The sequence below is a fragment of the Erithacus rubecula genome, assembly GCF_903797595.1.
Source record: "Erithacus rubecula genome assembly, chromosome: 21".
Taxonomy (NCBI): Eukaryota; Metazoa; Chordata; class Aves; order Passeriformes; family Muscicapidae; genus Erithacus; species Erithacus rubecula.
Genome location: NC_136673.1, coordinates 598,873 through 626,372, shown reverse-complemented (window position 1 = coordinate 626,372; position 27,500 = coordinate 598,873). Strand labels below are relative to the sequence as shown.

Below are 27,500 nucleotides of genomic sequence, written 5' to 3'. Positions count from 1 at the left end.
CTTTCCCTGCCCCACGGCCCCTCAGCCGAGGGGAGTGGGACAGTTCCCGTCCCTCAGCATCGCCCCCCAGCCCGGCATCGCCCCGCAGCCCGGCATCGCCCCGCAGCCCGGCATCGCCCCTCAGCCCGGCACGGCCCCTCAGCCCGGCATCGCCCCTCAGCCCGGCATCGCCCCTCAGCCCGGCATCGCCCCTCAGCCGAGGGGAGTGGGACAGTTCCCGTCCCTCAGCATCGCCCCCCAGCCCGGCATCGCCCCCCAGCCCGGCATCGCCCCGCAGCCCGGCATCGCCCCTCAGCCCGGCATCGCCCCGCAGCCGAGGGGAGTGGGGCAGTTCCCGTCCCTCAGCATCGCCCCCCAGCCCGGCATCGCCCCTCAGCCCGGCATCGCCCCCCAGCCCGGCATCGCCCCTCAGCCGAGGGGAGTGGGACAGTTCCCGTCCCTCAGCATCGCCCCCCAGCCCGGCATCGCCCCTCAGCCGAGGGGAGTGGGACAGTTCCCGTCCCTCAGCATCGCCCCTCAGCGCGGCACGGCCCCTCAGCCCGGCACGGCCCCTCAGCCGAGGGGAGTGGGACAGTTCCCGTCCCTCAGCATCGCCCCCCAGCCCGGCATCGCCCCCCAGCCCGCCGCCAGCCTGAGACATTAATACGCGCACTGGTATCAATTGACTTGTTTTTGCCTTTGCAGGCTAATGGAGGCTGGCAGGACGCAACCACTCCATCTTCTGTGACTTCCCCTACAGAAGGGCCGGGAAGTGTGCACTCGGATACCTCTAACTAATCTCCTAGCAACACTTTTTCCCTGAGCTGAGATGCCTTGATTAGCGCATTCAGAGTTGCAGGAGAAAAAGGAAAGAGTTTTTTGTAGCCAACCACCTACAGCTTTACTGTAAAACCTTGTCTTATTAGAAAACTTGGTAAATCTGTTTTTTAAAGGTATCATAATCATTTGTATTTATACTTAAAACACACAATGTTAAAAAGCACTTTATCCAATTAGGCCAAGATTTAGCATTGTTTATAGCCCTGTAACTATTTTATCATAATTTATTGTCAGCAGTTTTAATGACGTTGGTCTAACAGTTGCCAATTACTTGGCCTTAAGGGTAAAAGTACAGGACAAGCTTAACCTCAGTAGCAAGAGCAGACACAAAGAACCGCCTCACCCAAATTTAATTGTGTGCATATTCCCATGGAAAGCCGACAGGAATCACAGACTTTGATTGTGTTTCATCTTTTCATATCTCTCACAGAGCTGGAATAAAAAGAGCTGTTCAGTTATTTCGGTTAACAATGGTCGTGTTTAAGAATCCTTATTCGTCACACTTTTTGTTGAGATCTATTGTCTTACAAATTAGATTGGAAGCCAGGAGCATCATTTCTTGCTCATCCCCCGGAGGCCGAGTCCTCCGTCCCGGCACGGACACAGGTTGTTCTTGGGGGACGCCGACTCTCGCTGCTGGTCCCTGTGCACGCCGCCCGGGGTTTTACAGAACGAGCTGGCTGCTGCCCACGCCTGCCAGGGGCTGGTGCCGCTCGCAGGCAGCAAACCGCCGACAAAGAACACGAAAGGAAAAGGCACCGTGATATGGAGTGTTGTACATAGTGTAGCAAAAGAGTATTTATACATCTCACCAATCAAACACAGCTTTATTACCTCATGCGAACTCATACAAACCAATAGACTTTCAACATGTTCTGTAGCTTAGAGTGCTCACTTACTACCTCTGAACGATACTCACGCTGTAGTTTGTCTCTTTCTTATCTTTTTGCATCTTGTAATTAACTCTTTGTTTCCCCACGAAATGTAATGTACATTGTAATCTCCTACAAATCAGGGTTGCCTTGGCAACTGCTAAAGAAGCGGAAGTGGAAACATGGGGTCTTGGGTTGGACACAAAACAGTGCAACTGTTGTAAATACTGAGAAGCATTTTGAATGTTCTTCATCTTGTTACTAATACACGCAAAAACCAACAACTAATTGTAATGCATACAGACTTCAGTATTCAGTACTGTACATCCCCCTGGATTGCAGGGGCCCTTTCTCTCTCTCTTTTGTATTGTATGCGATTCTGAAACTGATTGAGTCATGAAAATAATTTGTGGCAGTGATTCTAATGTATTAAACCGTTTCGTGTTACTTTCTAACTGGATTACACCCTGGATTGAAAAGTCTTCCTCGTGGTAGTTATATGTAGTTTCAAACATGAATAAACTTTTTGCTTTCATGATCAACCGTTGACGTAATTTCTTCCTGCTCAATTCAAGTCAGCCCGTGGTCTCCAGAAGAGCGAGCTGGCATGGAGCAGGAGCAGAGCATCTCTGAAACACCAGCAGGTCCTTGTGCCCTCTTGCCAGGAGAGAATTGGAAATCCTGGCACAGGCACATCCTGGGCAAAGGCTTCCACCTGCCAGCGCCTGCCTCCGCTGCCACCCCGCTTTGCTTGGGAGCCACAAATCAAGTGGAGGTAAAGGAAGGGGTCAGGCCTTTGGATGAGTTTAAAAACCATCATCATATTCACTCTTAATTACCATTTTTATTTAACATTAACTTTGGAGCTATAGCCTCGGCTAGCAGGTCTAATGTGATTATAAAAATATTTTTCTTTATTAAAAAAACTTTTTTGGAAGGACGTATATATATAAATGCTAATTTTAAGTCTTTTTAATAAAGTAAAGGTCAATAACAGGTAATAGCCTATTTACCATATCTCAAGGAAATTGACTCACAGGAAATCAAATTAACGTTAATCACTTGCAGCAAATGGTCTTTGATAAATATAACTACTCACTACTCGGGTTAGTGCAGCTAGGCAGGAGGGGCAGAGCGCTGACCAGCGCCAGCTCTCAGGAGCTGCTGGGCCATCACCTTCCCTTCCCTTTGGCTGTTCAAGCCTTCAGCTGTTGTTTTGGGGGCTGAACAATTATTTGCATGATTCCATGAGCTTGTGGTTCAGCTTTTCTCAGCAATTCTTGTGTCAGGTTATTTTGTGAAGTACCTGTGTTCTCCCACTCTCCCCCTGGGCCCTGCGCCCCACGCTCTCATGCACCAGTGACTGCTGCTGCTCTCATTCACTGAGCAGCCTCACCTGGATCAGGTTTGAACTGAACACTGCTGCTTCTTCTACAGGTGGTGCGTTTAAATAAACAAGTAAATAGCCAGACATGCATTGCAAAGCCTTTGCTTTTAGTTAAAGGGAGCTGGGGCAGGTGGGGACTGTGGACTGCCGAAGACTTCTGCATGCTGAGGACAAAGCACCCAACAATTTGCATTTGCTAATGGAGCTCCCCAAGTCCACACGCTCGGTGTTCGTGCTACAGCTCAGTGGGAATGGTATTTTATATTTTAAATGTGAAGCGTGTCAGCGGAGGCGTAGTAGGCAGCGTAATGAACACTCAGACGTCCCTCATCTTGATCACATCTCTGCTGGCCACAGGCAAGGACCTGTCACACACTGAGGAGGTTCATAGGAAGGCCATCAACAACCTTTGGGCCGTCCTTGCGTGCCCCACGCCCGCTGGGCATCATTAGCTGCTGCTTTGCAGCATTAAGGCTTTGGGTCCCTTTGAATTACAAGTGCAATTTGGCTTTTCCTTACGTTGGAGAGCAGCCACGTGGTTCCATGGTAAATAATAAACATCATATCCTTGAGGCCTGATCACGCATCAGGGAGGTTTACTGCCAGCACCAGTACTAGGATCAAGCTGCTGATGGTAAATTGTGTTTCAGCCGGTAGCTGCACCCTGAAGGGCCGTCGGAGCCTCGCAGGAGCAGCGGCTCCCACCGGGGGAGGAGACCCTCAGCGCTCCCACCCTGCCAGCTCAGCACCAGCCTCATCCCCTGCGCCCACGTCTGAGCTTGTGGCACACCAGAGCCCCGCAGCTGGAGCCCAGCAGCCGAGCGAGGTGCCAGCCCTCAGACCAGCAGCACCTAAAGGAGGATTTGCAGCAGGTGCCAGGAATCGCCATCTCCTGTGCCCGGCACTGACCTGACCAAGGCATCCACCACTGGGACAGGCACAGGGTGTCTGGAGGAGAGAGCCACAGTGCTCCCTGGGCATGGCTGCACAGCCACTTCTGGGAGCAGCCCAGCTCCGTCTGAGCTGCTGTGCCTGGGGACCGTGGGGACCGTGGGGACCGTGGGGACTGTGGGGACCGTGGGGATCATGGCACGGCCACTGCTCGGGGCTGTCCTGCAGGAGAGCCATTGCACCTGGGGAGACACGATGCCTCTGGTTGTGACCTGCCGGGCCATGGGAGCACCCCACGGCCTCACAGCCCCCCAGAGAGCAGCAAACCTTCCTCTGCTGGCAGTGCAGCAGGTGACAGGCTCCCCCCTGCCCGGCTCCCTGTGTGTCCGGCCTTGGGTGCAACGAGCGATCCTGGGAAAGGGAAGAGCTGGGCAGACCTTGGGGCATGGGTCAGGGGGCAGCTCTGCTGGCTTTGGCACCACGAGTGTGAGGCTGAGCAGTGCTGTGGGATCCTGCAGAGGTGTCCTGAGCACACGTGAGGAGATGTGCAATTCCACTGCCAACATCTGTGCCATAAAAGTGTGTGTGATAAAAGTAACCATGGGTAACTGAAGATGTTTCCAGTTTGTGTTAATAAAATACATCTTTTTTAAAGAACTGAATTCTTCAAAGATTGGCAAATTTTATTTTATTTCATTAGCTTTAATGTCACTGCCATATGGACTGTGAAGAAAAGTGAACCATTAGATCAGAGGGACTGAGTTATCAGTGTGACACAGAAAGCTCTGATACAATTGTTAAGGATAAGCCCTGCAGTGATTTATTGCCTGCATTGTATTAGCCACAGAGGAGTTATGATATGCTCCCCATTCCTGTATCATATTAGGATTTTATTAGTCTAATATGACATGGTAATATAATAAATGATTGGAATTCCCACCCAGTCATCCTTTCCTTGGTTGCAGGGGTCGGAGGAGGTTTTGTTTGCCATCATGCCCAGGGAGGATGGGGAATACCTGGGATGGCACAGTAGCTGAACCAGTCTCCTGGCTATCCCGGGTGGGACACGGGGCCCCTCACCTCCTGCGGGCACCCCGGGCCACCTGTTGCCACCGGGTTTGTTTTCCCTGGATGACAAAGCCGCTGGGACAGTGGAAGGATGGAGCTGGCAGTACGAGCCACAGGTGTGGGCTGTGTCCCGGGGAAATGGTCCGTGCCGCTCGGGAGCGCAGGAGCGGCGGTGCCAGGGGCGCTGCGGCGCAGCGGAGCCGATTCCCCGGGCTCAGCACGGTGCGAGGCTGGCTTTGCTGCGGGCTCTGGGCTCAGCACGGTGCGAGGCTGGCTTTGCTGCGGGCTCTGGGCTCAGCACGGTGCGAGGCTGGCTTTGCTGCGGGCTCTGGGCTCAGCACGGTGCGAGGTTTGAGCCGGGCTCTGGGCTCAGCACGGTGCCAGGGTCGCTTTGCTCCGGGCTCTGGGCTCAGCAAGGTGCCAGCAGGGTTGCTTTGAGCCGGGCTCTCGGCTCAACACGGTGCCAGGGTCGCTTTGAGCCGGGCTCTGGGCTCAGCCCAGTGCCAGCAGGGTCGCTTTGAGCCGGGCTCTGGGCTCAGCACGGTGCCAGGGTCGCTTTGAGCCGGGCTCTGGGCTCAGCCCAGTGCCAGCAGGGTTGCTTTGAGCCGGGCTCTGGGCTCAGCACGGTGCCAGGGTCGCTTTGAGCCGGGCTCTGGGCTCAGCTCCGCTCCTGCTCAGGATGCGCTAATTGCTGCTCCTCATCAGCGAGCCCCCCTTCCTCCCACACCTCTCCTCACGTCACCCGGCCCTCTGGAAGCCCAACTTACCCAACAAATCCTGGAGACAAACTTGTGTTCAAAGTTTCCGCGGCGTCCCCAGCGGTGTCTGAGCCGCTCCGCTCGGAAGCGGCCGCTCATAGCCCCGTTCTTGCCTCCAGCAGCAGCAGCAGCAGGAAGTTCAAGCGTGTCAGAGCGCTCCTAGGTGCTAAATCCCCAAATCTATATCAAAGCCTATTTGATCATCTTCCTGTCATTGATATAATAAAAGGGATTAATTTATTGGAGACTGCCAAAACCCTCATGTGGCATCGAATTTAAGGATCGTGTTTACACGGGCTAATTAAACCTAATTACTTTGACTCCTCTCGCGGTGCTGACGCGGGTGCTGCTGTTCCTGGGTGGGTGGGGACGCAGGGGTGTCCCCGTGAGCACATCTCTGGGACAGGGACCCCCGGAGGGATGGGACCCTCCTCCTCCTCCTCCTCCCGGTCTGGGCATGGCACCTGGGAGCAGGGCAATGTGCCACCCCTGGCTGCGGGGACAGCGAGGCTTTGGGAGAGCAGGCGGGGCCGCTGCCCGCGCTGCGAGATCCTCTATCAACGCCTGCTCTTTGCGGAATAAAAGGTTGCTTTTTTTTTTTTTTTTGTGGTAAAATTCAGCGTAAAGAGCACGCGTCATTAAGTATGGAAATCCAGAATTTTATTAGCAATCTGCTAGATCTGAACTGATGCCAATTAAACAAAAAAGATATAATTTATAAAAAGGCAGAGTTCAAGTTGTATTAAATATGAAATGCAATTTTCTGCTGGTTGTGATTTATTACCATTGGTACATTGTTCAAAGAAGCATGTTATATTTCAATAGAGAAATATTGTTTATTCATTAATATTTTAAAACTTGCTTATTGCTGTGTATGACTCTCCTGCAGAATGAAACTTATGATTTAAAACATGAATTAATAAACACATTTGAAAGTGTTAGACAATATCATAACCACTCATTTTTCATTTTACTGAGAGCATATTAAACTTTTATAATTCTGTACTATTATTTTCCAAATAAAGGTATGGGCCCTAAATTGCTAATTTCAGGTACAGATGAGAGAAAGCAATAACAGATGTTGGGAATCAGTCACTATGTCCTGCTAATATGGCTCAGTACTTTTGTTCTCACATTAATCACAAATCTGTTGAGCAGCACAGCCCCCTCAGAGAGGGCAGGGGGGCACAGGAGGGTTCCAGGTGCAGCAGCCTGGAGGGAGCAGCCAGGTCCCAGGTGTGCAGGGCCAGGAGGGGAAGGTGCAGGTTCCAGGTACGCTGGAGCCGCGGGGCTGCGCCGCGCCCTTAGCGCCAGGAAATGTTTGATAGAGGCTGACATCCTAAATGAGGCCGAAAATATTTTATACAAAATGTGATAAAGCAGTAATGATCCCAGAGGCCTCGGGTTATCTTGGTGATTACCTGCAGCCAGCACTTGAATCAGCAGCATTAAGGGGTCCGGACCCGATACGCGGATCCCTCGGAACTCATTAGTTCTGAGTACTTCATACAGACTCACCTCTCAGCTGCCTGATTCCAACTAACCCCTTTGTATCTTAAATCTCTGCTGCCACAGCCTCGCTGTATTACCATAACAATAGCCAGTATTTCAATTTTAAGAACTCATTTTTCCTCAAATAGAAAGTGCCAATCAATTTAAGGAGCAGGAGAGGCATGCTGGAGCACAGGCAGGGCATGTACTCTGGGGCCTTGCCCTCCTGCTCCAGCCCATCCTGCAGGGGAAGCACCTTCCTGCCCTTTTCCTCCTCCCTGGCCACTGCTCCTGGCTCTGCAGCACACGCTGGGCTGAGGGGATTCACCTCAGAGCCTTGAGTCTTTGGGGGTGGGGAAGTAATGGAAGGAATGGGGAGCTGACATTTGGAATGCTTCCCCAGGCACCGCAGGGAAGGCCAGGAGGGGGGGGGCACCCAGGACTGGCAGGAAAATCCCTGCCCCATCTGTGCCCACAGCTGGGCAATGGCTGGAGGGGCACAGGGGGTACAGGACATGTCAGAGCAGGGTCTGGGGAGGGTCTGGGCAGTGCTGTGTCTGTGCCTCACCTGATCGATGGTGGGGTTCCTGTCTCACACCTGACAGTTAATGGGAATTAACTATTCACCTCTTCACTGGGCAAAGCAGATCGGCAGAACTTATTACTCCAAGCCAGTCAATTAATTAAAGTTCAGTGCTTAATCAAGTTCCAGTGGTCATAAACAGGGCACAGGGATTTCTCTCCCCTGAGCACCATGCTCAGAGCCTACATGAGGCAGTGTACAGTGCCCTGCACTCCCTGTGAGATTCCTCCTCAGATCAGCCCCACAGGTCCCCACTGGTCCCCACTGGTCCCCACTGGTCCCAGGGCAGCCACCTGGGGCTGGTTGCTCTCAGTGGGCTCTGTGGTGGGCTCCAGGCTGGGGGATTTGTCCTGCCACGTTTAGGGCAGTGCTGGGAGGGCTGGGAGGTGCTTCTGGGCACTGTGGGGCGCAGGGGCTGGGAAGTGTCTGTGCCACCCCAGGAGCCCCCAGTGACCCCAGCTCCTCCCTGCAGGGGACACACAGGAGGCTTCACCTGGAAATCCATCTATCTTCACCCCATCTTAGCTGGACAAAGCCACACCAACACCTGCCCTGGGTGCAGAGGGAATGTCTGTGCCTGGGCAAGGGACGCGGCGTGGAACTGCAGGCACCCAGCAGAACAATGCCTTGTGTGCTTAGGGACTCTCCAGCCCATCCATAACTGGGAAGGAGATGCTGTCCAGCCACATGGGCAGCAGATTCAATTAGGTTTCTCTCTCCCAGAATGTGACACGAGAAGCAATCTCTCTTTTTTGAAGAATGTAATAACAGAGTGCAATGGAAATGCGTCGAAGAGACTCCAAGAACAGGATCCCTGCCTTAAATCTTGAAAGCAGTCAAGAAAAATATGTTGTTTACCTGAATTTGTTTTTCATAAGGTCTCCCAGAGGATTAATAAACTAACCTTTCGTCTGTGAACACCTGGTCCTACACGCCATCAATAACCTGCTGCACCCTGTGTGTCAGTGCACACTCCATGGGAGAGGCAGATTGCAGGAGCCTCAGCAGGAGTCACCAAAACAGCGGTGACAGGGGGGACACCCAGGGCTCTGCCTGTCCCCAGGGCCCTCTGGCTGCACAAACACGGAGCTGGACTGGGCCATGTCCCAGCTGTGGCCCCAAATGCAAGGCTGGGGGTCCCCAGCCAGAGCAGGGTGTCCCACAGGAGCAGTTCCAGGCTGGGGGAGCCCTGGCACAGCCTGCCCCGGGGTCTGGGGTGTGAAAGGAGCCAGGTGCTTCCAGCAGCCCCCTCCCCTGAGCCTGGCATCCCTTAATGGATTGATTGGCTCGGGCTGCCAGTGCTTACACAGATAATTCAATTGATAAAATCCTATTAACGACTGAAAGATTTTTTGATTGTTGAATTGGTTCCTAAGTTATGCGAGTCATTTTGGTTCCTCTCACTTGGAAATCCACTTCCCATTTGTGAGAGCTGGAGATGGAGCCATTCCCCTCTCACATCCCACAGCCACACCCCAGCTCACATCCGAGGGGGTGAGCAGGGGGCAGAGGCAGCTGGGGCAAGGAGATCCCCAGGCAGCTGGCCTGCCAGTGTCCCAGGGGGTCCAGTGTCCCAGTGTCAGTGTCCCAGTGTCCCAGTGTCCCAGTGTCCCAGTGTCCCAGTGTCCCAGTGTCCCAGTCAGTGTCCCAGTGTCCCAGTGTCCCAGTGTCCCAGTGTGTCCCAGTGTGTCCCAGTGTCCCAGTGTGTCCCAGTGTTCCAGAGTCCCAGTGTCCCAGTGTGTCCCAGTGTGTCCCAGTGTGTCCCAGTGTTCCAGTGTTCCTGTGTCCCAGTGTTCCAGTGTCCCAGTGTCCCAGTGTGTCCCAGTGTTCCAGTGTATCCCAGTGTTCCAGTGTCCCAGTGTGTCCCAGTGTGTCCCAGTGTTCCAGTGTATCCCAGTGTTCCAGTGTCCCAGTGTGTCCCAGTGTGTCCCAGTGTCCCAGTGTCCCAGTGTGTCCCAGTGTGTCCCAGTGTGTCCCAGTGTTCCAGTGTCCCAGTGTCCAGTGTGTCCAGTGTTCCAGTGTATCCCAGTGTTCCAGTGTCCCAGTGTGTCCCAGTGTGTCCCAGTGTCCCAGTGTGTCCCAGTGTGTCCCAGTATGTCCCAGTGTTCCAGTGTCCCAGTGTGTCCCAGTGTGTCCCAGTGTTCCAGTGTCCCAGTGTGTCCCAGTGTTCCAGTGTATCCCAGTGTTCCAGTGTCCCAGTGTGTCCCAGTGTCCCAGTGTGTCCCAGTGTGTCCCAGTGTGTCCCAGTGTGTCCCAGTGTTCCAGTGTCCCAGTGTGTCCCAGTGTGTCCCAGTGTTCCAGTGTGTCCCAGTGTGTCCCAGTGTTCCAGTGTATCCCAGTGTTCCAGTGTCCCAGTGTGTCCCAGTGTCCCAGTGTGTCCCAGTGTTCCAGTGTATCCCAGTGTTCCAGTGTCCCAGTGTGTCCCAGTGTGTCCCAGTGTCCCAGTGTGTCCCAGTGTGTCCCAGTGTTCCAGTGTGTCCCAGTGTGTCCCAGTGTGTCCCAGTGTTCCAGTGTATCCCAGTGTTCCAGTGTCCCAGTGTGTCCCAGTGTCCCAGTGTGTCCCAGTGTGTCCCAGTGTTCCAGTGTGTCCCAGTGTGTCCCAGTGTTCCAGTGTCCCAGTGTCCCAGTGTGTCCCAGTGTGTCCCAGTGTGTCCCAGTGTTCCAGTGTGTCCCAGTGTGTCCCAGTGTCCCAGTGTTCCAGTGTCCCAGTGTCCCAGTGTGTCCCAGTGTGTCCCAGTGTGTCCCAGTGTTCCAGTGTTCCAGTGTGTCCCAGTGTGTCCCAGTGTCCCAGTGTTCCAGTGTCCCAGTGTCCCAGTGTGTCCCAGTGTGTCCCAGTGTGTCCCAGTGTTCCAGTGTTCCAGTGTTCCAGTGTCCCAGTGTGTCCCAGTGTGTCCCAGTGTTCCAGTGTCTCAGTGTGTCCCAGTGTGTCCCAGTGTGTCCCAGTGTCTCACAGTGCCCTGCTATGTGGCATCACCCCTACAGCTTTCCTGCAGCTCTCATCTGGGGCACAGGCAGGGGTCTGGCAGCCCAAACCATCCCTGTGCCTCCTGTTCCCGTGCCAGAGCAGCACCAGGAGCCAGTGGCTGCTCTGGGGGGACCCGTGTGACCCCACCCGTGTGCCCCCCACCCGTGTGACCCCACCCGTGTGCCCCCCGACAGGGCCGGGCACAGGCAGGGGGATCTGGGGCTGCCATGTGGCAGCTGAACTTTGGTTCCCTTTTCAGCTCTTTGTTCCCGTCCCCCACCCCCACCCTGATGCAAACTCCCCTCTCCGGTTTGTTTCCATAGAAATCCTCAGCTGTAAATCCTTAAATAACTTTTTTTGTTGTTGTTGTTTGTTTCTTTTTTTTTAATTTTTTTTTTTTATTTATAGTGTGCTATTAATGTCCTTTCAAGCCGAGGACTCCAGGAAATGAAATAATAGAAAAGGCACCACTTTGAAATGCATCCAGGCATTTATTGTTAGTAAGTGAAAAAGTAACATGAGCATTTAAAGAAAATATTGGCAGATAAATTGGGTTTTAAAGAAAATATAATTGGATATAATTTCTGCTTCATTCAGTTAAATATTTATTGTTTTATTGACTTATTTTCTTTTATTTATAATAAGAACCTTAAGCTGAAATTTAATTTTCTTGATATAAATGTACGTTTTCATAGAAAATTTGGCATTAAGAAATGTTATCTCAGACATTAATGGCTTTGATAAAAGCACACGGCTTGTGCAAGGGTTTGGTTTAGATATTTCCAACCTCAGTAAATATGAAGTAGTCTCTATAATCATCATTATCATAACAATTACTATTATTCCCATTAATGGGTAAGCCTAATGGCAATGCATCCACATGGAAAATCAGTGCTTGCTGCACATTTGGGTTCTTCCCAGAGTTTTTGCTGAGATCTGCAGAATTTGAGCTCCTCAGAGGAGCCCTGGGCAGGGGCAGCTGCGATCCCGCCCCGTTGGGCTGGGGCTGGAGCCGGGGCTGGGAACAGAGGATGGTTTTGTCGGCAGGCAGGCGGACGGACAGACGGACCGACAGATACATAGACAGACGGACAGACAGATACGGACGGACAGACGGAACGACAGATAGATAGATAGACAGACAGACAGACAGACAGAACAGCAGCACCAGGGCAAGCAGACACTTCCCCTTCTCCTGGTGGAGGCTCAGCCGCCAGGAGCCGGCACCGCGGGGCCGCAGTGCCCGGACTCACCTGTCCCCTCTGCCCCGGCCCAGGTGCCTCCCGGCCAGGTGAGCTCCAGGCACGGCTCCCGGGGGTCTCAGCTCTCATGTCCCCCTCCTGCGCTGCTGTGGGGCTGCCGTGCCTCCCTCTGCCAGCGGTGCCCTGCGGGGTGGCAGTGCCCGAGCCGCGTACAGCGCACAGAGCCCCCGCAGCGCCCAGAGCCCTTCCCGCAGCACCCAGAGCCCTTCCCGCAGCACCCAGAGCCCTCCCGCATCCAGAGCCCTTCCGCAGCATCCAGGAACCTTCCCGCAGCACCCAGAGCCTTCCCGCAGCGCCCAGAGCCCTTCCCGCAGCACCCAGAGCCCTTCTCCCGGCAGCACCCAGAGCCTCCGCGCGCCCAGAGCCCTTCCCGCAGCACCCAGAGCCCTTCCCGCAGCACCCAGAGCCCTTCCCGCAGCGCCCAGAGCCCTTCCCGCATCACCCAGAGCCCTTCCCGCAGCACCCGGAGCCCTTCCCGCATCACCCAGAGCCCTTCCCGCAGCACCCAGAGCCCTTCCCGCAGCACCCAGAGCCCTTCCCGCAGCGCCCAGAGCCCTTCCCGCAGCACCCAGAGCCCTTCCCGCAGCACTCGGGCTGTTCCCGTGGCAGCAGCTTTTCCCAAACCCTCCTGGGGCCCGCACGGATGCGCTCCCCTGGGACAGGGTCCCCGGTGCCCGCTGTCCCCCCCGCGGGAGGAAACCCGCCGGTTCTCGGGGTGCTCCGAGCCCCCCTGTCCCCGCGGACACTGCACTGTGGGCTGTGCTTGTCCCGGGCTCCCAAAAGTGCAAGGGAGAGCTGGAGCCCCTTCCCCTGCGCTGCTGTCCCCTCCGGTGGGACACCGGGTGCAGTGGGGGTCGCAGGGACAGCCCGGCTCGTAACGGGGGTGCAGGGAACCACCTGCAGATGGAAACGGTGTTTGCATTCAAAGCAGTGCTACAGAGGTGAGAGGCTCTGGGCTTCATTAGCAGCCCCTGGAGTCACCCTGTCCCCCTGAAATATGTCATGCACACTTCGAACCTTTCCATTTTTATGGGCAGGTTTAACTGCGGCTCAGAGCAGCTTATATCAACAGTGAAAAAATGTCCGGCAAGGAAAGGCCTGAAATGGTAAATATTTAACAGGTCCTTTCTGTCCTCTCCTTCTATGTATTAAAATAATTAGTTTAACAAAGAGGACTCTGTTCCCCCGTGTCTGAGCACGGCGTGTCTGGAGAGCAGTGCAGCTGTAGCTCGGGCTCGGGCTCTGCTGGCATTTACACTCGCTGCTCCGCGCCGCTCTCCCGGTTCGTGGTGTCAGCAGAACATCTTGATTGAATTACGGCTCTGCATTCGGTTAGGAGCCAGACGCAGGTGAGTTGTAGGGTCTGTGCCAGTTTGGGGAGACAGACCCTAGGAAAAGCAGCAGAGCCGGTGTGGGACGCAGTGCCACCCGGGGCCCTGGCTCCGGGCTCCTGCCCCCGCCAGCGCCTCGGGCACCTCCAGGGCACACGGTCCCCTCTGCCCCTTCTCGTTCCGAGAAACGAGAGGAAATCCCATCCTGCAGCACCACCGACACCACTGGCACACCTCCCCAGGGATGGTGGCTGAGGAAAAGACGCCTCAGTTCAGCTCATCCCTGAATTCCACTGGAGCTCCAGCCAGACTGGAAAACAGGATGGGAGGGATGAGGGTGGGGAAGGGACCCGGGTGTGCCGGAGGGCAAGGAGGCAGCGCCGGGCCCTGGGGACAGCAGTGACGGGCCAGGGAGGGGACAGGGCTGTGCCGAGTGTCACCTGCAGCCCCCAGGGCTCCGCACGGGGCTCGTGGGGCCGGGGATTTTGGAAGCGATGTCGCCTGGGGACGCAGGGAGGGGCACATGCCCGGGGATGCCCCACGGGCGCATCCTGCCTTTGTCCGCACCCTCGGCAGCCAGGGCCTTCCCCTAATTTGTCTTGTTAATCAGAGACAGCACACTGATCAGTCATGGTGAGAGCTGGAATAATTGCAGACTCAAAATAGCACCGATTTAAATCTTTCAGATGATAATCTCTGCCTCGGAAATGCTCGTGCACTCTGAGAGGTTCCTGGCGAGCCTCTTCCTGGGAATGCCAGGCAGGAGGAGAGGGCAGGCGAGGGGGGCGAGCTGGCACTCCCAGAACCAGCTGGGGACTCCAAAACCCCACGGGGACCCGGGTGGGACACAGCCCTGAGCTGCTCTGGGGAGCTGTGCTGGGGCAGATGCCTTGGGCAGGAGTCTGGGGGCTCCTGGCTCTGTTTGTGCCACCTCTGCCAGTCCTGGGACAGTGGCACTGCCACCTCTCCTAGCCCTGGACACTGGCACTGCCACCTCTGCCAGTCCTGGGACAGTGGCACTGCCACCCTCACCCAGCTGGGGCTGTGGCCTCCACTCCCATCCTCGATGCCAACATTTCCAGCAGGATCTATATCTTTCCATAGGCAGTTTGTTTCATCACAGTAACATAATAATGTGCTGAGAAGAGCTCATAGTTGTGAATTAATGTTTAAAAGCTCTCACTTTTGGGTTGTTGAAATGAATGTTAATTTGACAAATGGCAGCCATTGGGATGGAGGCAGCATTAACATGGAAATCAGAGTTAACCTCCAGCGGGGCTGGCACAAGGTGAGAGCAGCAGCCTCTGTAGTGTTTCACCTGATGCTCACACTGTAAATACTGCCAGTGCCCCATCTATTTATAGAACTCATTTAAAGGCTAGCTCAGGGAAATCTGAATGACATCTCCTTAAGAGAGGCAATCGAGGGGTATCTTGGAATATGTCAGGCAGCTCTCTTGCTTTCTCTCTCAAAAATACTCATATGTCCACTAAATCAATTTGCTTTTCTCTTGTAACTGCATTTGCAGGGCCATTCTTTTCCATTTTCTGTCACTGTCACAGGCTAATTCATGTCACTCTGCTGTGCAGGAGGGCCAGTGCCTGCCCCTGTGCATGTCACCAGCACAGCTCCCCTGGCCCTCCTGGACCTGGGCCTGGGCTGGGGGGTCCAGGGGGCTCAGGGTCACAGCCCAGGGCCTGCACATGAACCTTGCAGAAGCAAAGTGCTTCTCCACGTGCCAGTGCACCTCCAGGTTATCTCCTGTAAGGTGAGGGGATCCTAAGGATTTCCACACTTAAAAAAAAAAAAAAAAATTACCTTGTTTTCCTTTGGTTTTCACTTAGGAGAAAGGATGAGAATTTTCAAATGAACAAAAGAATGCAGTGCCAAAGCTTGATGTCCTGGGAACAATTAGAGCAGAAAATCCAGGAGGAAAATATTCTGAGCTTAGGGCAGTGGCTCTTGAATGAGATTTCTCTTGAGAGATTTCCTGCCACTCCATACCTGAGTCACCCCTGTGCAGGTGTGCTTGGCTTTGGGGTAACTGAGCATGGAAACAGGTCCAGCAGTCTCTGACCCCTTCCATGTTTAACGTGGCCCTGACCCTACAAGGAGAGCAGTCCCCCTCAGTCCTCTCCACCTCTGCATTCTCTAGATGGTGTTTTTCCAAGTGAGGTGGAGAGGAGGCTGCAGAGCAGAGGATTTCAACCCAAACCCAGCAGCTTTGATTTTGCAAATTATTTAATATTTTGGAATGTTCCTTACATCTGCAGACATAAATATTCAGGCTTGCAGCTGGGAAACTTCTTTCCAAGTTGATTTTATCAGGTTCAAGTACAAATTTTCTGTTAAAAACCTTCTTTCCTTGACTCTTAATTGTTCCTGGCCAACAAATGGAAGAGAGGAAAAGGGAGTGAATTACATGACCTGTCTCATTTTGTTTATTAAGAACTTCTTTCCAGTGTCTGATTCTTACGGAAATACGGTTTCAATTTTCTCTTTGAATTGTGGATCAGGAAATGTTGCCAATACATATTTTTCTCTCTCAAAATTTCATTTAATCTGGGGTCTGTAGATGTCTAGAGAGCCATGTCTCCTGCCTGGGTTATTACTGTGTGTGCCTCTTGTCAGGCTGGTTTTCCATTGGAATCACACTTGTTTGGAAAGGCACCATGATTTGCAGAAGTGCCCAGCATTCCAGGGCTCAGGTTGCCATTCCAGGTGCTCTGGAGGGGCTCAGGTGCAGGGGAGGTTGGCACTGAGCGTCCTGCAGCAGGAGGGGATCCCCTGTAGCCCTAGAGCTGCAGCTGTCCAGCCCTGCACACAAACCCTGCAGAGCAGCCGTGGCTGTCCCTGTGCAGCTGGGGCTCTGCAGGGCTCCAGCTTCCCAGGGTTTGCTCTGTCCCAGCACCTCTCCTGCACTCTGAAATGATGCACTCCATCCCAGCTAGCTATGGTTGCTTCAGACTCTCAGAGGATTAACTTTCACCATCTAAATGAGAAGGGAAGAAATGCCCCACAGCCTCTCCCCACCCCCTGAAAAGAGGTTTTTCTGATGGAACTGGAATGCTGGAAATAATCCAGAGGAATTCAGAAAATGAACCTGTCAGAAGAATATTTTAATAACCCCCCTTTTTTAGCCGTGGTATCAGCACTCACAGCCCTCCTGTGCCAGCTGCAGGCTGCCCAGGCAGTCACCAGGGTGGGGACACAGCCAGGGCTCCCCTGGAACCACTGGGAGCTCTTCTGGGTGGGTTAAGAGCATCCGTGGAGCATCAGGGCTCCCTCCCAGCATTTCCTCACCTGTGCCTGGCCAGCCCTGAGCCATAAATTAAAAGGGAGCATCTTGAAGGAGGCTTTAATCAAAAGTTAGAAGTTGCAGGCAGCATGTCACAGTTCCTCATCAGGCTGCCATTATAATGCTCTGTAATTGGAAGGACGCTAATATTGACAGTGTTGTGAAGAATGTCCTGCTTCTCCCTGCATGCCTGCAGTTGATAGAGTTGAATAATGGAGCAGATATGATGGATTAGAAAAATTCCCCAGCTAAGGTCCCTAATTACAGAGTTTTACCTGCCCAATTAAGGTGGAGTACTTGAGAGAAAACCAGTCACCAACTCTCCCCAGGCACCTGCATGCTCTGGGAAGCCTGAGCGGCTGTGACAGCGCTGGACTGGAGGATTGCTGGAATTTTATCCTTCTTGAAATGCTGCCTTCCTGATGTCCGTGCAGTGTGGAGCTAAAACCCACCCAGAGGCTGAGCAGCACCTGCAAATCCTGCTGCTGCCCAGGCTCTGAGCTGCACAGCCTCCTGTGCCGCCTGGATTCCCGAGCAGAGCCAGCCCAGAGCCCAGCCCAGCGTCCTCTCCCTGCCCGTGTTTGCCCCTCCGAGCCCCCTCCGCCCTGGGGCTGCCCCTGCCCGTCCCTCTGTGCCGGGATGGAACCCTCGGCAGGCAGCAGGGACACGGCCCAGCCACCCACAGTCTTGGGAACCCAAGGGGACAGAGGGTTTTAAAATAAACAACAATTCGGCTGTCTGCAGCCTAAGGATGAATCACGGTGGGTTTCCTTTCACCATGTTAACCAACCAAGGCAGCGTTGGTCCCGAGAGGCTGGCAGGTGCCAGCCTGGTGCTGTGGTGGCACCTGTCACCCTGTGGTGGCACCTGTCACCCTGGCAGGGCAGCAGTGTGGCACAGAGCCTGCTCACCCCTCCCGGGGCTGAGTCCAGCATCCGAACCTCCCTTAACCCTCCCTGCAGGGGTGGGCAATCGCCCCGTAAATGAGGAAATAAACGTCCTGCTGGGGCTCTGGGGGCGTTTGCCCGAGGTGTGCTTCCCTCTGCAGAGCTGTTCCTGCTGCCTCGGAGGGATGCAGAGCTTTTTCCTCTGCCCCTGCCTCCCTTTCATCTGCTCCGTGATGAATTGTCGGGAGAACTACCCGAGCCTGTCTGTTTTGGCTTAGATCAGCTTTTCTTCTCATTATAATTTAGGTCTTTAAGGGTGTTCAGCGGGAGCCTGTGGAAGTGGGCTCGCTCCCTGCTGTTGTGTTTCAGGGCCACTCGGGCCGTGACTCATCCCGGGCTCTTTGTGCCGCTCAGAACAATGGCTTTGTGCCGCGCCGGCACGCCAAGGGTTAACCACGAAATCCTGTAAGAGCTGAAAACTATGGATTGAGCAAAATCTCCCTGTCAGCTCTCTGTGATTTTGCTGAGAGCACTTGGACATGCTGGCATTGGATTTACAAATTGAAAATCATTAATAATTCTAACCAGGCTGTGATAAATCTGAGATCAGTCTCGATGAACCTGGACACCATTTCATAAATCAAAAAGATTACTTAGGAATTTTTTAAAATCTGACGTCAAAATGTCATGGTTACTAATGGTTTTTGTAGATCTCTTACAGTGATAGATCATTTATCTACGCTACATCTAAAATGTGACACCAGGGCAGAAATGTGATGTCTTTAATATCATGAATACATTTTATCCCATAATAAAGGTATTAACAACTTCTTGCTGTGAATTGTACTTGAAGTTCTGTGCCTGATTTAGTGCTATTGTTATATTAACTGGTTTTCCCCCAAATCTCTGCAGACAAACTGTTGCTGCCGCTGTGGGGTGGGGGCAGAGGGGGTGGGGGTCAGTCCTGGCTGGGCACCCCAAATCCCCTCCCTGCTGCCCAGGGAGCACAGGGTGGGCAAACGGCAGAGCCAGCACACACACACTGCACACGGGCTTGGCTCTTACTGGTTCCTACAGAATTTTCTCACTCCTTTCAGCCAGACCAGTCTGGGAAGAGTTTACAAGGTTTATGGAATAAAACCCCAGCAAATGACCTCCAGAAAACAGCCTTTGAGCTCTAACTGATCAATGCAGTTAATGCTAACACGTATCACTGAGGGAGGTGGGTGCAAGCCAGGGGAAGGAGCTGCCCCTGCTCTGGCTGTGAATGAGCACTTTGCTCACACACACTGCTTTGGGTGCTCTCCTTGGGGAGGGTCCTGGGGCTTGGATCCTCTCCTTGTGTCTGGGGTGGGTTTGTGTTTCATGGTGTGTCAGCTCCAGCTCCAGGGCAAACCCAAAGCCTGGGGGTGCTGGACAATCTGCTGGGAGCAAGAGGCAGCTGAAGGGCCAAGCCCACCCTGAGCCCACGTGGAGCTGGCCTGGCTCCTCACAGACCATCCAACACAGCACTGCCCAGAGGAGACACTGGGGCACGAGTCTCTTTTGGGATCTGCTCTTCCTGTGCTCCCACCACACACTGGGTGTGCAGAGGATCCACCTCCTGCGCTGGTCTCACAGGCAATCTCCAGCCCAGGGATGCTGTGGCACAGAGCAGCTTCTGCAAGGGATTCCTGTATTGTCAATGGCTGCTGCAGATTTTGCTACAAACTGTTACATGGCTTGGGTGCATCCTTTTTAACAATTCAGCTGTTAAAATTGAAGCATTGTCCCAGTGTCCTCGCAGGGAGCTGGGAAGGTGCTGCAGGAGCAGAGTGCTGGCACTGCTCTGGCAGAGCTAGCAGAGCAGGGAGTGGAGGAATTTAGAGTGCAGCTTTATGGGGAGAGATTACATTCAGAGGTGAACAAATGGTGCTACCAAGTCTATGCAAAGCAAGTGACAAAATGTAAAAATCCTCCCTGCATTTTGAAGGAAAATATATCTTTCTTTCTGAGTGGTTCCCATGAAAAATAGGCTTTTTTATTTCCTTTTTTCATGCTAGGAAATTAATATTTGCCTTTCAAAAAGATTTGGTGAAGGTTTGCGTGAAGGTCATTAGCAATCTCGCTGGGGAATAAAGAAGGGAGTGATTGAGATCTGCATGGGCTTGGGACTCATTTGTGGCTTTGCTTTACACATAACATTTTTATTAAGAAAATAATACTTTGGGGCTGGTAATTGTGTTGCCAGCTGGGCCGGGGAGGGGAGAGGAGGAAAGCAGAGCACTGAAACCTACTATTTATGTCCCTGCTAGGTACAATTCCAGGCAGGTGTGTGCATGGTAAATCTCCTTGAGCTGTCCCCAAAGTCACCCTGGAGTGCTGAGCTGCAGGGACCAGGTGGCACCACAGGCAGTGCCACCGTGCCAGGGGGCTCTGCCACCGTGCCAGGGGGCTCTGCCACCGTGCCAGCCCGTGCCACAGCCGGGACACCCCCAGACCCCATCCCCAGAGCTGGGGGGCACCAGGCACCTTCTCACCAAAGCCCACGGGGAGCAGCCCAGCTGTGAGCCCTGGTGCTCCTTCCAAGGCATCCCAAAAATTAGCATAGCACAGAGCAGAGAGAACCTGGAGCTGGCTTGTAAAATCTTTGGGAAGGATCATTAAGGGTATTTCATTATCTCCATATTGCCAAGGTCAGGCTGCCCATATTTCCTCTTTAGTGCTGCGATGGGAATATGCTGCGACTGTGGTATAATAGACCAGAAAATGTCCACACTGGGAATGATGGTAAATCAATAAAAACTCATCAATATAACTCCCACTTTCCCAAGGTACTGCAAACAGCCTCAAGTTTGTAATTTACTTACGTATCTTCACCTTTTTCCCAACATTTTTTACACCAACTTCTGAACTTTTTGTCTGTGTAAAATCTTTATGAGAGACAATATATATAAGGGATAAAATGCTTTATTGAAAAGATTATTGATTTTTTCAGCCAAGCTGCTTGTACAGCAGTTGCAGGCTGCTGTCCCAGCAGGGAGAGCTCAGGCTGAGGTGGGAAGTGAGGAGGTGTGGACGTGGCTCCCTGTGGAGCTGCTGGGGCTCAGGGGGGAGCCTCGGCTCCAAACTGCACTTTGGCTCTTGAGGAACCTCAGGAGAACCTCAAACTAATGGAAGCTGAAGGATGGTTGCTCCTTCTTTCTCCAGAGCATGTTGCTTACACCCTTCTTCCTTTCTTCTTCCATTTCTCAATCTTTTTATTCACCTGCTGTCCTCCCTTTCTTTCTCCTCTCTGCTTACCTTGGAAGAAGCAATCTAAAAAGCATGAATACACAATGTCTTGTTCAGGCTGACAAAGGGACAGCCTCTCTGTGCAGCACAGTTGTGTCCCAGCAGCTGGACAGAGGCTCTGGGCTCACAGGGTGTCTCAGCTGGAGACAGGCAAGGCAGCAGCAGCACACCCCATCCATTCTGGTTGGGAGAGTGCTGAATCCTTTATTACGAGCCAGCCACTGAAATAAAACCAATCCCATTTTATTAAAAGCCCAAAGACACAATTAGATCTCGCAGATTATGCAAATGCTGTGCAGGCTCTGACTGTGGCAATTTGCTCCAGCCCTGTGTGCTGCAGTGCCCAGGAGCCCTGGCTGAGCCCTGCCAGGGACCCTCACCCTGGGCAGGGACCCTGACCCCCCGTGCAGCTCCAGAGCCTGCAGCCCTGATAAATATTCCACAAAATATGAACAGCCTATTTTCTCTTGCTACTCTGACCTTTTCCCCAAGACATTAGAATGTGCTTTTTGCCAGGTACTGTGTGCATATCCCCAGGGTCAGGGACCTACAGGGCTCCATTAACTGTCAGTGGGTTTTTTTCCCTGATGTCAGAGTTTACCCCTAGCTAAGCTAATGCATTGAAGAGAGTCTTGGCAGGGGCAATAGACATCGTGTCACTGAGGGTGTAAAGGCCACGGAGTGGATGGAAAAACCTGCTAGTGGAGCTTAATCAGCAAGCAAAGACCTGAAGCCAGACTACATTTGATCAGAGGGACCCCACAGACACCTTGTGCAAACAGCAGTGGCTGTTCCCTCCCCTCTTTGGCTCTGTCATGCAGAGATGATGGACAGAGATGATGGACAGAGGTGATGGACAGAGGTGATGGACACAGGTGAGGGTCACAGGTGATGGTCACAGGTGAGAGTCACAGGTGATGAACACAGGTGATGGACAGAGGGCAGGGGGTGCCAGGGCAGCCCTTGCCCAGGGCACTGCACCCAGAGCAGCTCCCCCAGAGCCCCAGCCCTGCTCCCAGCTCCAGCTTTGGGGCTGCCTGCAGTGCTCAGGCACTCATCAGGGGGGATAAGTGCCTTCTCTCATTCTGTCCTCTATTTTCTCATTTTTGACTTTTATGGTTTTTCATTTACAAGTCTAATCAGAGAGAGGCAGCAGGATGGAATGGCACAATCATTCACCACAGATTAACAATTGCCTCAGTGCCTACAAGTGTTTGCAGCATCCCCCAGCCAGCACACAGAAGCTGAAGGAGCTGAAGGCCCCAGTGAGCATTCCTGCCTTCCAAAGGAGCATCCCCAGGAGCTGCCCTGGCAGGGAGCTCTCAGCAGGGGCAGGGGTGCATCATTTCCCTTGCTGACAGCAAGCTGAAGTGCTGCCAACCCAGCCCAGCCCAGCCCAGCCCAGCCCAGCCCAGTCCAGCCCATCCCAGCCCAGCCCAGCTCAGCCCAGCCCAGCTCAGCCCAGCCCAGCCCAGCCCAGCCCATGTGTGGGGACCCTGCAGCAGGCACAGCCCTGGTGCCACTGCCCACCCTGGGCTGGGCTGCTCCTGTCCCAGGACACCCTCAGGAATGCTCCTACAGCCCAGGGCTCAACATCCACCGCCAATTCTCTGCAGGAAAGAAACAATGGAATTATTGATACTGGGAAGAACACACGGCACCACTGGGGTGTGCAAATCCCTGTCAGTGAGAACCTCCCACCCAAACCAGAGGGGGATTCCAACCCACTGCAAAGGTAATTCAGGGCACAATTAAGCAAAGCACGAAAAACCTGTTTTGTTTTTTATTTTGGGAGTGCTTGTGTTGAATCAAGACCTGTCCCTGGTGCCACCCCTGGGCTGGTCAGGGCAGCTCCAGCACAGCCCCATTGCCCATCTGCCTGCTCACCCCTCTCTGCTCCTGACACAAACTGGCTTTTCAGCCTAACAGGCTACAACTGGCTTCTTAAGAGCAGTCTGAAGTTAAAAATAGTTGACATTTTGGAAGTGGCTGCAAGGTAAAATTCAGGCTTCCACTAGGTTTATAGCCATGGGAAAGGGTTTTGACCACAGAAGTGTGCAAAGCATGATTGCTGCTAAAGAGCACAGCTGAAAAAATGCCACATGTTTATAACTGCTGTATACCAAATCAAATACAATAGATTTACTATCAAGTGAAGAATGGATTGGCAAACATGGTAAATCACATCCCCCATGAAGTTTACTAAGCTTCAAGGCAGCCTGGGAGACAGAAGTGAGTGGGAATTCTGAGCCCTCCACCTTGGTCTTCTTGTAATTTTGAACTCCTGTCCCCCAAGAGGGGCAGGTGATGGCACCTGAATTCCCACAGACAGGCAGCTCCATGGCACAGCTCCCCTCACCCAGCCCATAACTCACCAGCTTTAACCCTCCTCTGAAATGACATCTATATAAATATTGTTAATAGCACTAACATAATGTTAAGTCAGGTTTTACTGGACTCCCTCATACACCCTTTGGATTTATTAGCTATAGGATTTGAAGTAAATTTTTATTAGTCCAAGTTAAACCCAGCTACCATGGGCTTGGCTTTTGGGCTTTCTTTACCCCATCTTTCTTCCTTTATTTGAGCTTGGGCCCCTTTTCTCACCCCAGTGCTCCCTCCCTCAGACCGAAACCTCCTCGGATAAATCTTACCCAATGAAATATTTATTAATTTTCCTAACCAATGTTGATCTCATAAATTACCAGGACTTTTTCATGAAATGGTTATTAACATCCATGGCTGTATGTTAATGGCTTATTGACCAAATATGGGATAATTAGACCCTAGGAGCACTGGCCACTGTGATCTATGAGAAGCAAATTTGGCCCTTATTACACCAATGACCTGTTTAATATCTACTGATGAATTTAAGGTGGAATCACAGGCAGGATTTGTTCTAAGGAGCTGCCCTCCAACTAACGAGCAGAAAGATTCTTGTATAAAATCTATTGATCCAGAAAAAAATATGAACAAAAATCATTTTTTGTAACTGATGATTAATTGGCTAAATTCAACTTAGACTGAGATGCACCAAGAAAACACCAGTAGCCAGCAACCTCCTGGGATTTACTGAACAATGAGTCCATTCGACTAGAGGGCCCTGTCTTCTCTTCCAGCTTTGAAAGATTTAGGTCCCAATTTAAACTGTGAAGATTTATACTAATATTTGTGAAGAATTTAAACATTTATCCATGCTGCAGTGCCAGGAACAGCTGTTTAAACCTGCTGCAAATAAGTGATTTGTGCTTGGTTCCAGTTCTAAGCTGCCTGGTGCTCAAGGAGCCCCCTTCCCCATCATCTCATAATATTTTAAATCAGATTAAAGGTAAGATGAAGGGAGTCAGAGCTGGAAAGGAAGGAATGCAGTTTGGAGTCCTTGCAGGCAGGGTGCAGGTCTGAAAGCAGTTTGGGGGTTAACCTGGGGATGTTTTTGTGAGCACAAATCCCTCCTCACTGCCCCAGCAGAGTCCCAGCACAGCCCTTTGGCCTGGCAGGGCTTCCATGGAAATGCAGAAACCTGGAGCAGGCACAGGCTGAATGAAAGCATCAAGGATTTGATCCCAATGAATGCAGGTGGAGCTGTGGGGGCAGGGGGTCACTGGTGCTCCCACCCCACTGCCCTCCCCAGGCTCAGCTCAGCTCAGCTCAGCTCAGCTCAGCTCAGCTCAGCTCTGCTCCTTTCCCAGCCTGGAGTGCACAAATGAGGAGAGACTGGCTTGGCAGGTCACAGCAGAGATCCTGTGACACCACTGATGAGGGAGAGGAAACAATTTATTGCCCCAAATAAATGTTATAGTACCAATATCAGGCAGCCAGCACTTCGTCTCCCACTCACTTTAACTTTTAGGTTCTGCACAACTGCTAACAGTGATTTTAAACTCCTTTTCCTACCAGATTCAGGTTTTCTGTGAGCAGGAATAAACCCAGAATGGATTGACTGACTGCTGAAAGAAGGGGAGCTGCAGGTTCTCACAATTCAGACCTCGAAAAGCTCCAGGACACTACAACAGGGAATGTTAACCTCCACTGCATTTTTAAAAATTAAAAAAACACAACCCAAACAATCTTCCACTAAACAGATCTTGCTGGGGCCAGACCAGGCTCAGGCTCAAAGTCTGGGCTGGGCTCATGGTGTCCCTGGGGCTCAGACTCAGGTGATAAAATCCACCCAAAAGGACACGAGTGCAGGAGGTGACTGCAGGAGGGATTCACAGCAGCTCCTGCTCCTCTCCAATTCACTGTTCAGCACAGGGGAGGCATTGGAGGTGGAATGGGAGGGAAGTTTCCCAAACTGAGTTGAGGACAGGACTTGGAGGCTGATGAAGGGACACTCCAGGGGGACACCATAAAAACAGCCCCAGAGCTGCTGCTCTTCCTCCCTCCCCCTCTGCCTCAGCTGCAGGAGCAGCACAGCCCTGAGTGATGGGCTCTTCACAACCCCCCTCCCCCAGAATGCTGACCTGGGTCAGGTGAGGGTGCAGGACAGGGCGAGACTCTGGGCAGGAGAGGAAGAAGAGGAAAAAGAGGAAGAGGAGGAAGAAGAGGTGGTGGCAGGGGAGATGGCAGTGGCTGCTGAAGTCCAGTCCAGGTAGAACCAAAGCACCAGAGGTGATGGGAGCACACCTGTGTGCTTGCTCCAGGTCTGAGCCTCCCCGGGCCAGCAAGCACCAAAGTGTTGAAGGAGCAGCACGAGGGACCCCAGAGCCACCCTGCAGCCCCCACTGAGCACCCCCTGCCCAGGCTCCTGCCTGAGCTGCACCCCTGCCAGCAGCACCTGCAGCTCAAAATAAACACAAGGGGAAGAGAAGCTGCTTCCTTTCCAATCTACTGAGCCCAAAAGGAGAATGCTGTAGGTCTTGCCTGTTTTCACAAAAATGGTGTCACTCTGAGATGAATCACCCAGCTGTGCTGGTGCCAGAGAAATTCTCTCTCCCTGCTCTCCCACCCCAAACCCACTCCTGCCTCTCAAGGGTGTTGGAAAGAATAGGTGCAGATTTAACCTCTATAACAGACACTAAAGCACATATATTTGTTTTCCTCTGTGCTGGGAAAATGTCCCCAAGGAAGCATGTTAAATTTGGGTTTTAAAAGCACCAATTTAGTTATTATGAGTTTTCTATGCTTTTTCTATTCAGGGAATGTTTGGCTTGAATACAGCAAGGAGAAGAAATAAGATCAGCTCAACTGTTTTAAAGCTGATTGACACCTTGGGTTTTTTCCCTTGCAATCTGAAGCGAAAGAAAAAAATATAAAGGGAAGCAGACACTCATTTAAAAGAAATTATTTCCTTGCCTACAGTCCCTGATCAGGGCTGCCTGTGCAGGGAGATTGAGATCTCATAAAAACCCTTGTGTGGGTTCTTTTTCACATCATTTTGGTTCAGGTTTTGGTGGCAGATGAACTGTATTTCATCCGAGTTTAAAGGAAATTCAAAGTGAAGTTAAGGAAGTTGCTGTAAATGAGAAAAAAAAAAAAAAATCCCAACAAACCCTTTCATTCTGGCTTAACATATCAGCCAAACCAGGAAACAGCTGTAGCAGAAATATTGTTTTTAATAATGGGAGAGAGCAGCTTTTGTTGGAACAGTGACCCCCAATGGTGAGAGCCATGAGACAGACCCTGGCTGGCTGCAGGAGCCACCTGGGCAGGGGCCAGTGTCCATCCTGGGGCCACCTGGGCAGGGGCCAGTGTCCATCCTGGGGGCACCTGGGCAGGTGACAGTGTCCATCCTGGGCCCATCTGGGCAAGGGCCAGTGTCCATCCTGGGGGCACCTGGGCAGGGGCCAGTGTCCACCCTGGGGCCATCTGGGCAGGTGACAGTGTCCATCCTGGGGGCACCTGGGCAGGGGCCAGTGTCCATCCTGGGGGCTGGCAGCCCTGGCACCCCGGGTGCCGCCTGGGCAGTGTCCTGCCAGCCCTGTGCCCGCTGCCCCCAGCCCAGTGTCCAGTGCCACCTGTGTCCCCAGGCAGAGCCCAGCTGGGTGGGGGGTCCCTGGGGAGTGACCCTGGTGAGGAATTGGGGCAGGGGGAGTCCCACAGGGTGGTGCCAGGGTGTCCCTGTCCCCAGCCAGCATGGGGGTGAGGGGTCTGGCAGGAGTGGGGCCATGGTAGCCCATGGCCAGTGTGGGTGGCTCTGGGAGAGCCCTGGGCTCTCCTGGCACAGAGAATCTGCAGGGTTCTGCAGCTGGGGTCCCAGCAGTGCCAGGGGAGGGTCCCTGTGGGGGCAGCACCCAGTGCTGGGGCCATGGAAATGCTCCCCAGCCCCAAACTCTGCCCTGGAGAGCAGAATGGCACAGAGCTGGGCTGTCAGGGAGGGAGGGGTGCCAGGGAGGGGGGGTCAGGGTGGGAGGGGGTGTCAGGGTGGGGGTGTCAGGATGGGAGGGGGTGTCAGGATGGGAGGGGGTATCAGGGAGGGAGGGGGGGTCAGGGTGGGGGTGTCAGGGTGGGAGGGGTGCCAGGGAGGGGGGGTCAGGGAGGGAGGGGGTGTCAGGGTGGGGGTGTCAGGATGGGAGGGGGGGTCAGGGTGGGGGTGTCAGGGAGGGAGGGGGTGTCAGGGTGGGAGGGGGGGTCAGGGTGGGGGTGTCAGGGTGGGAGGGGGGGTCAGGGTGGGGG

At 53.1% G+C, this 27,500-nt stretch overlaps 3 protein-coding genes across 11 annotated transcripts in view; 2 read left to right on the top strand and 1 right to left on the bottom strand.

Annotated features, from left to right (window-relative positions):
* The window catches only part of PBX3 (PBX homeobox 3), a 103,656-nt gene extending 100,034 nt beyond the window's left edge, over positions 1 to 3,622 (top strand). For all 9 annotated transcript variants that reach the window (XM_079324474.1, XM_079324471.1, XM_079324477.1 and 6 more), the window contains one exon: positions 685 to 3,622. Coding sequence is in view for 6 of the 9 variants with exons in the window: in XM_079324471.1 (XP_079180597.1) it covers positions 685 to 777 (93 nt within the window). In the remaining 3 variants the exon portion in view is untranslated. The remainder of the gene's footprint in view (positions 1 to 684) is intronic.
* Positions 1 to 27,500, bottom strand: part of HSPA5 (heat shock protein family A (Hsp70) member 5) — a 458,542-nt gene that overhangs the window by 226,190 nt on the left and 204,852 nt on the right. The gene's annotated exons all lie outside the window — the stretch shown is intronic.
* MVB12B (multivesicular body subunit 12B) overlaps positions 1 to 27,500 on the top strand; it is a 303,240-nt gene that overhangs the window by 97,896 nt on the left and 177,844 nt on the right. The gene's annotated exons all lie outside the window — the stretch shown is intronic.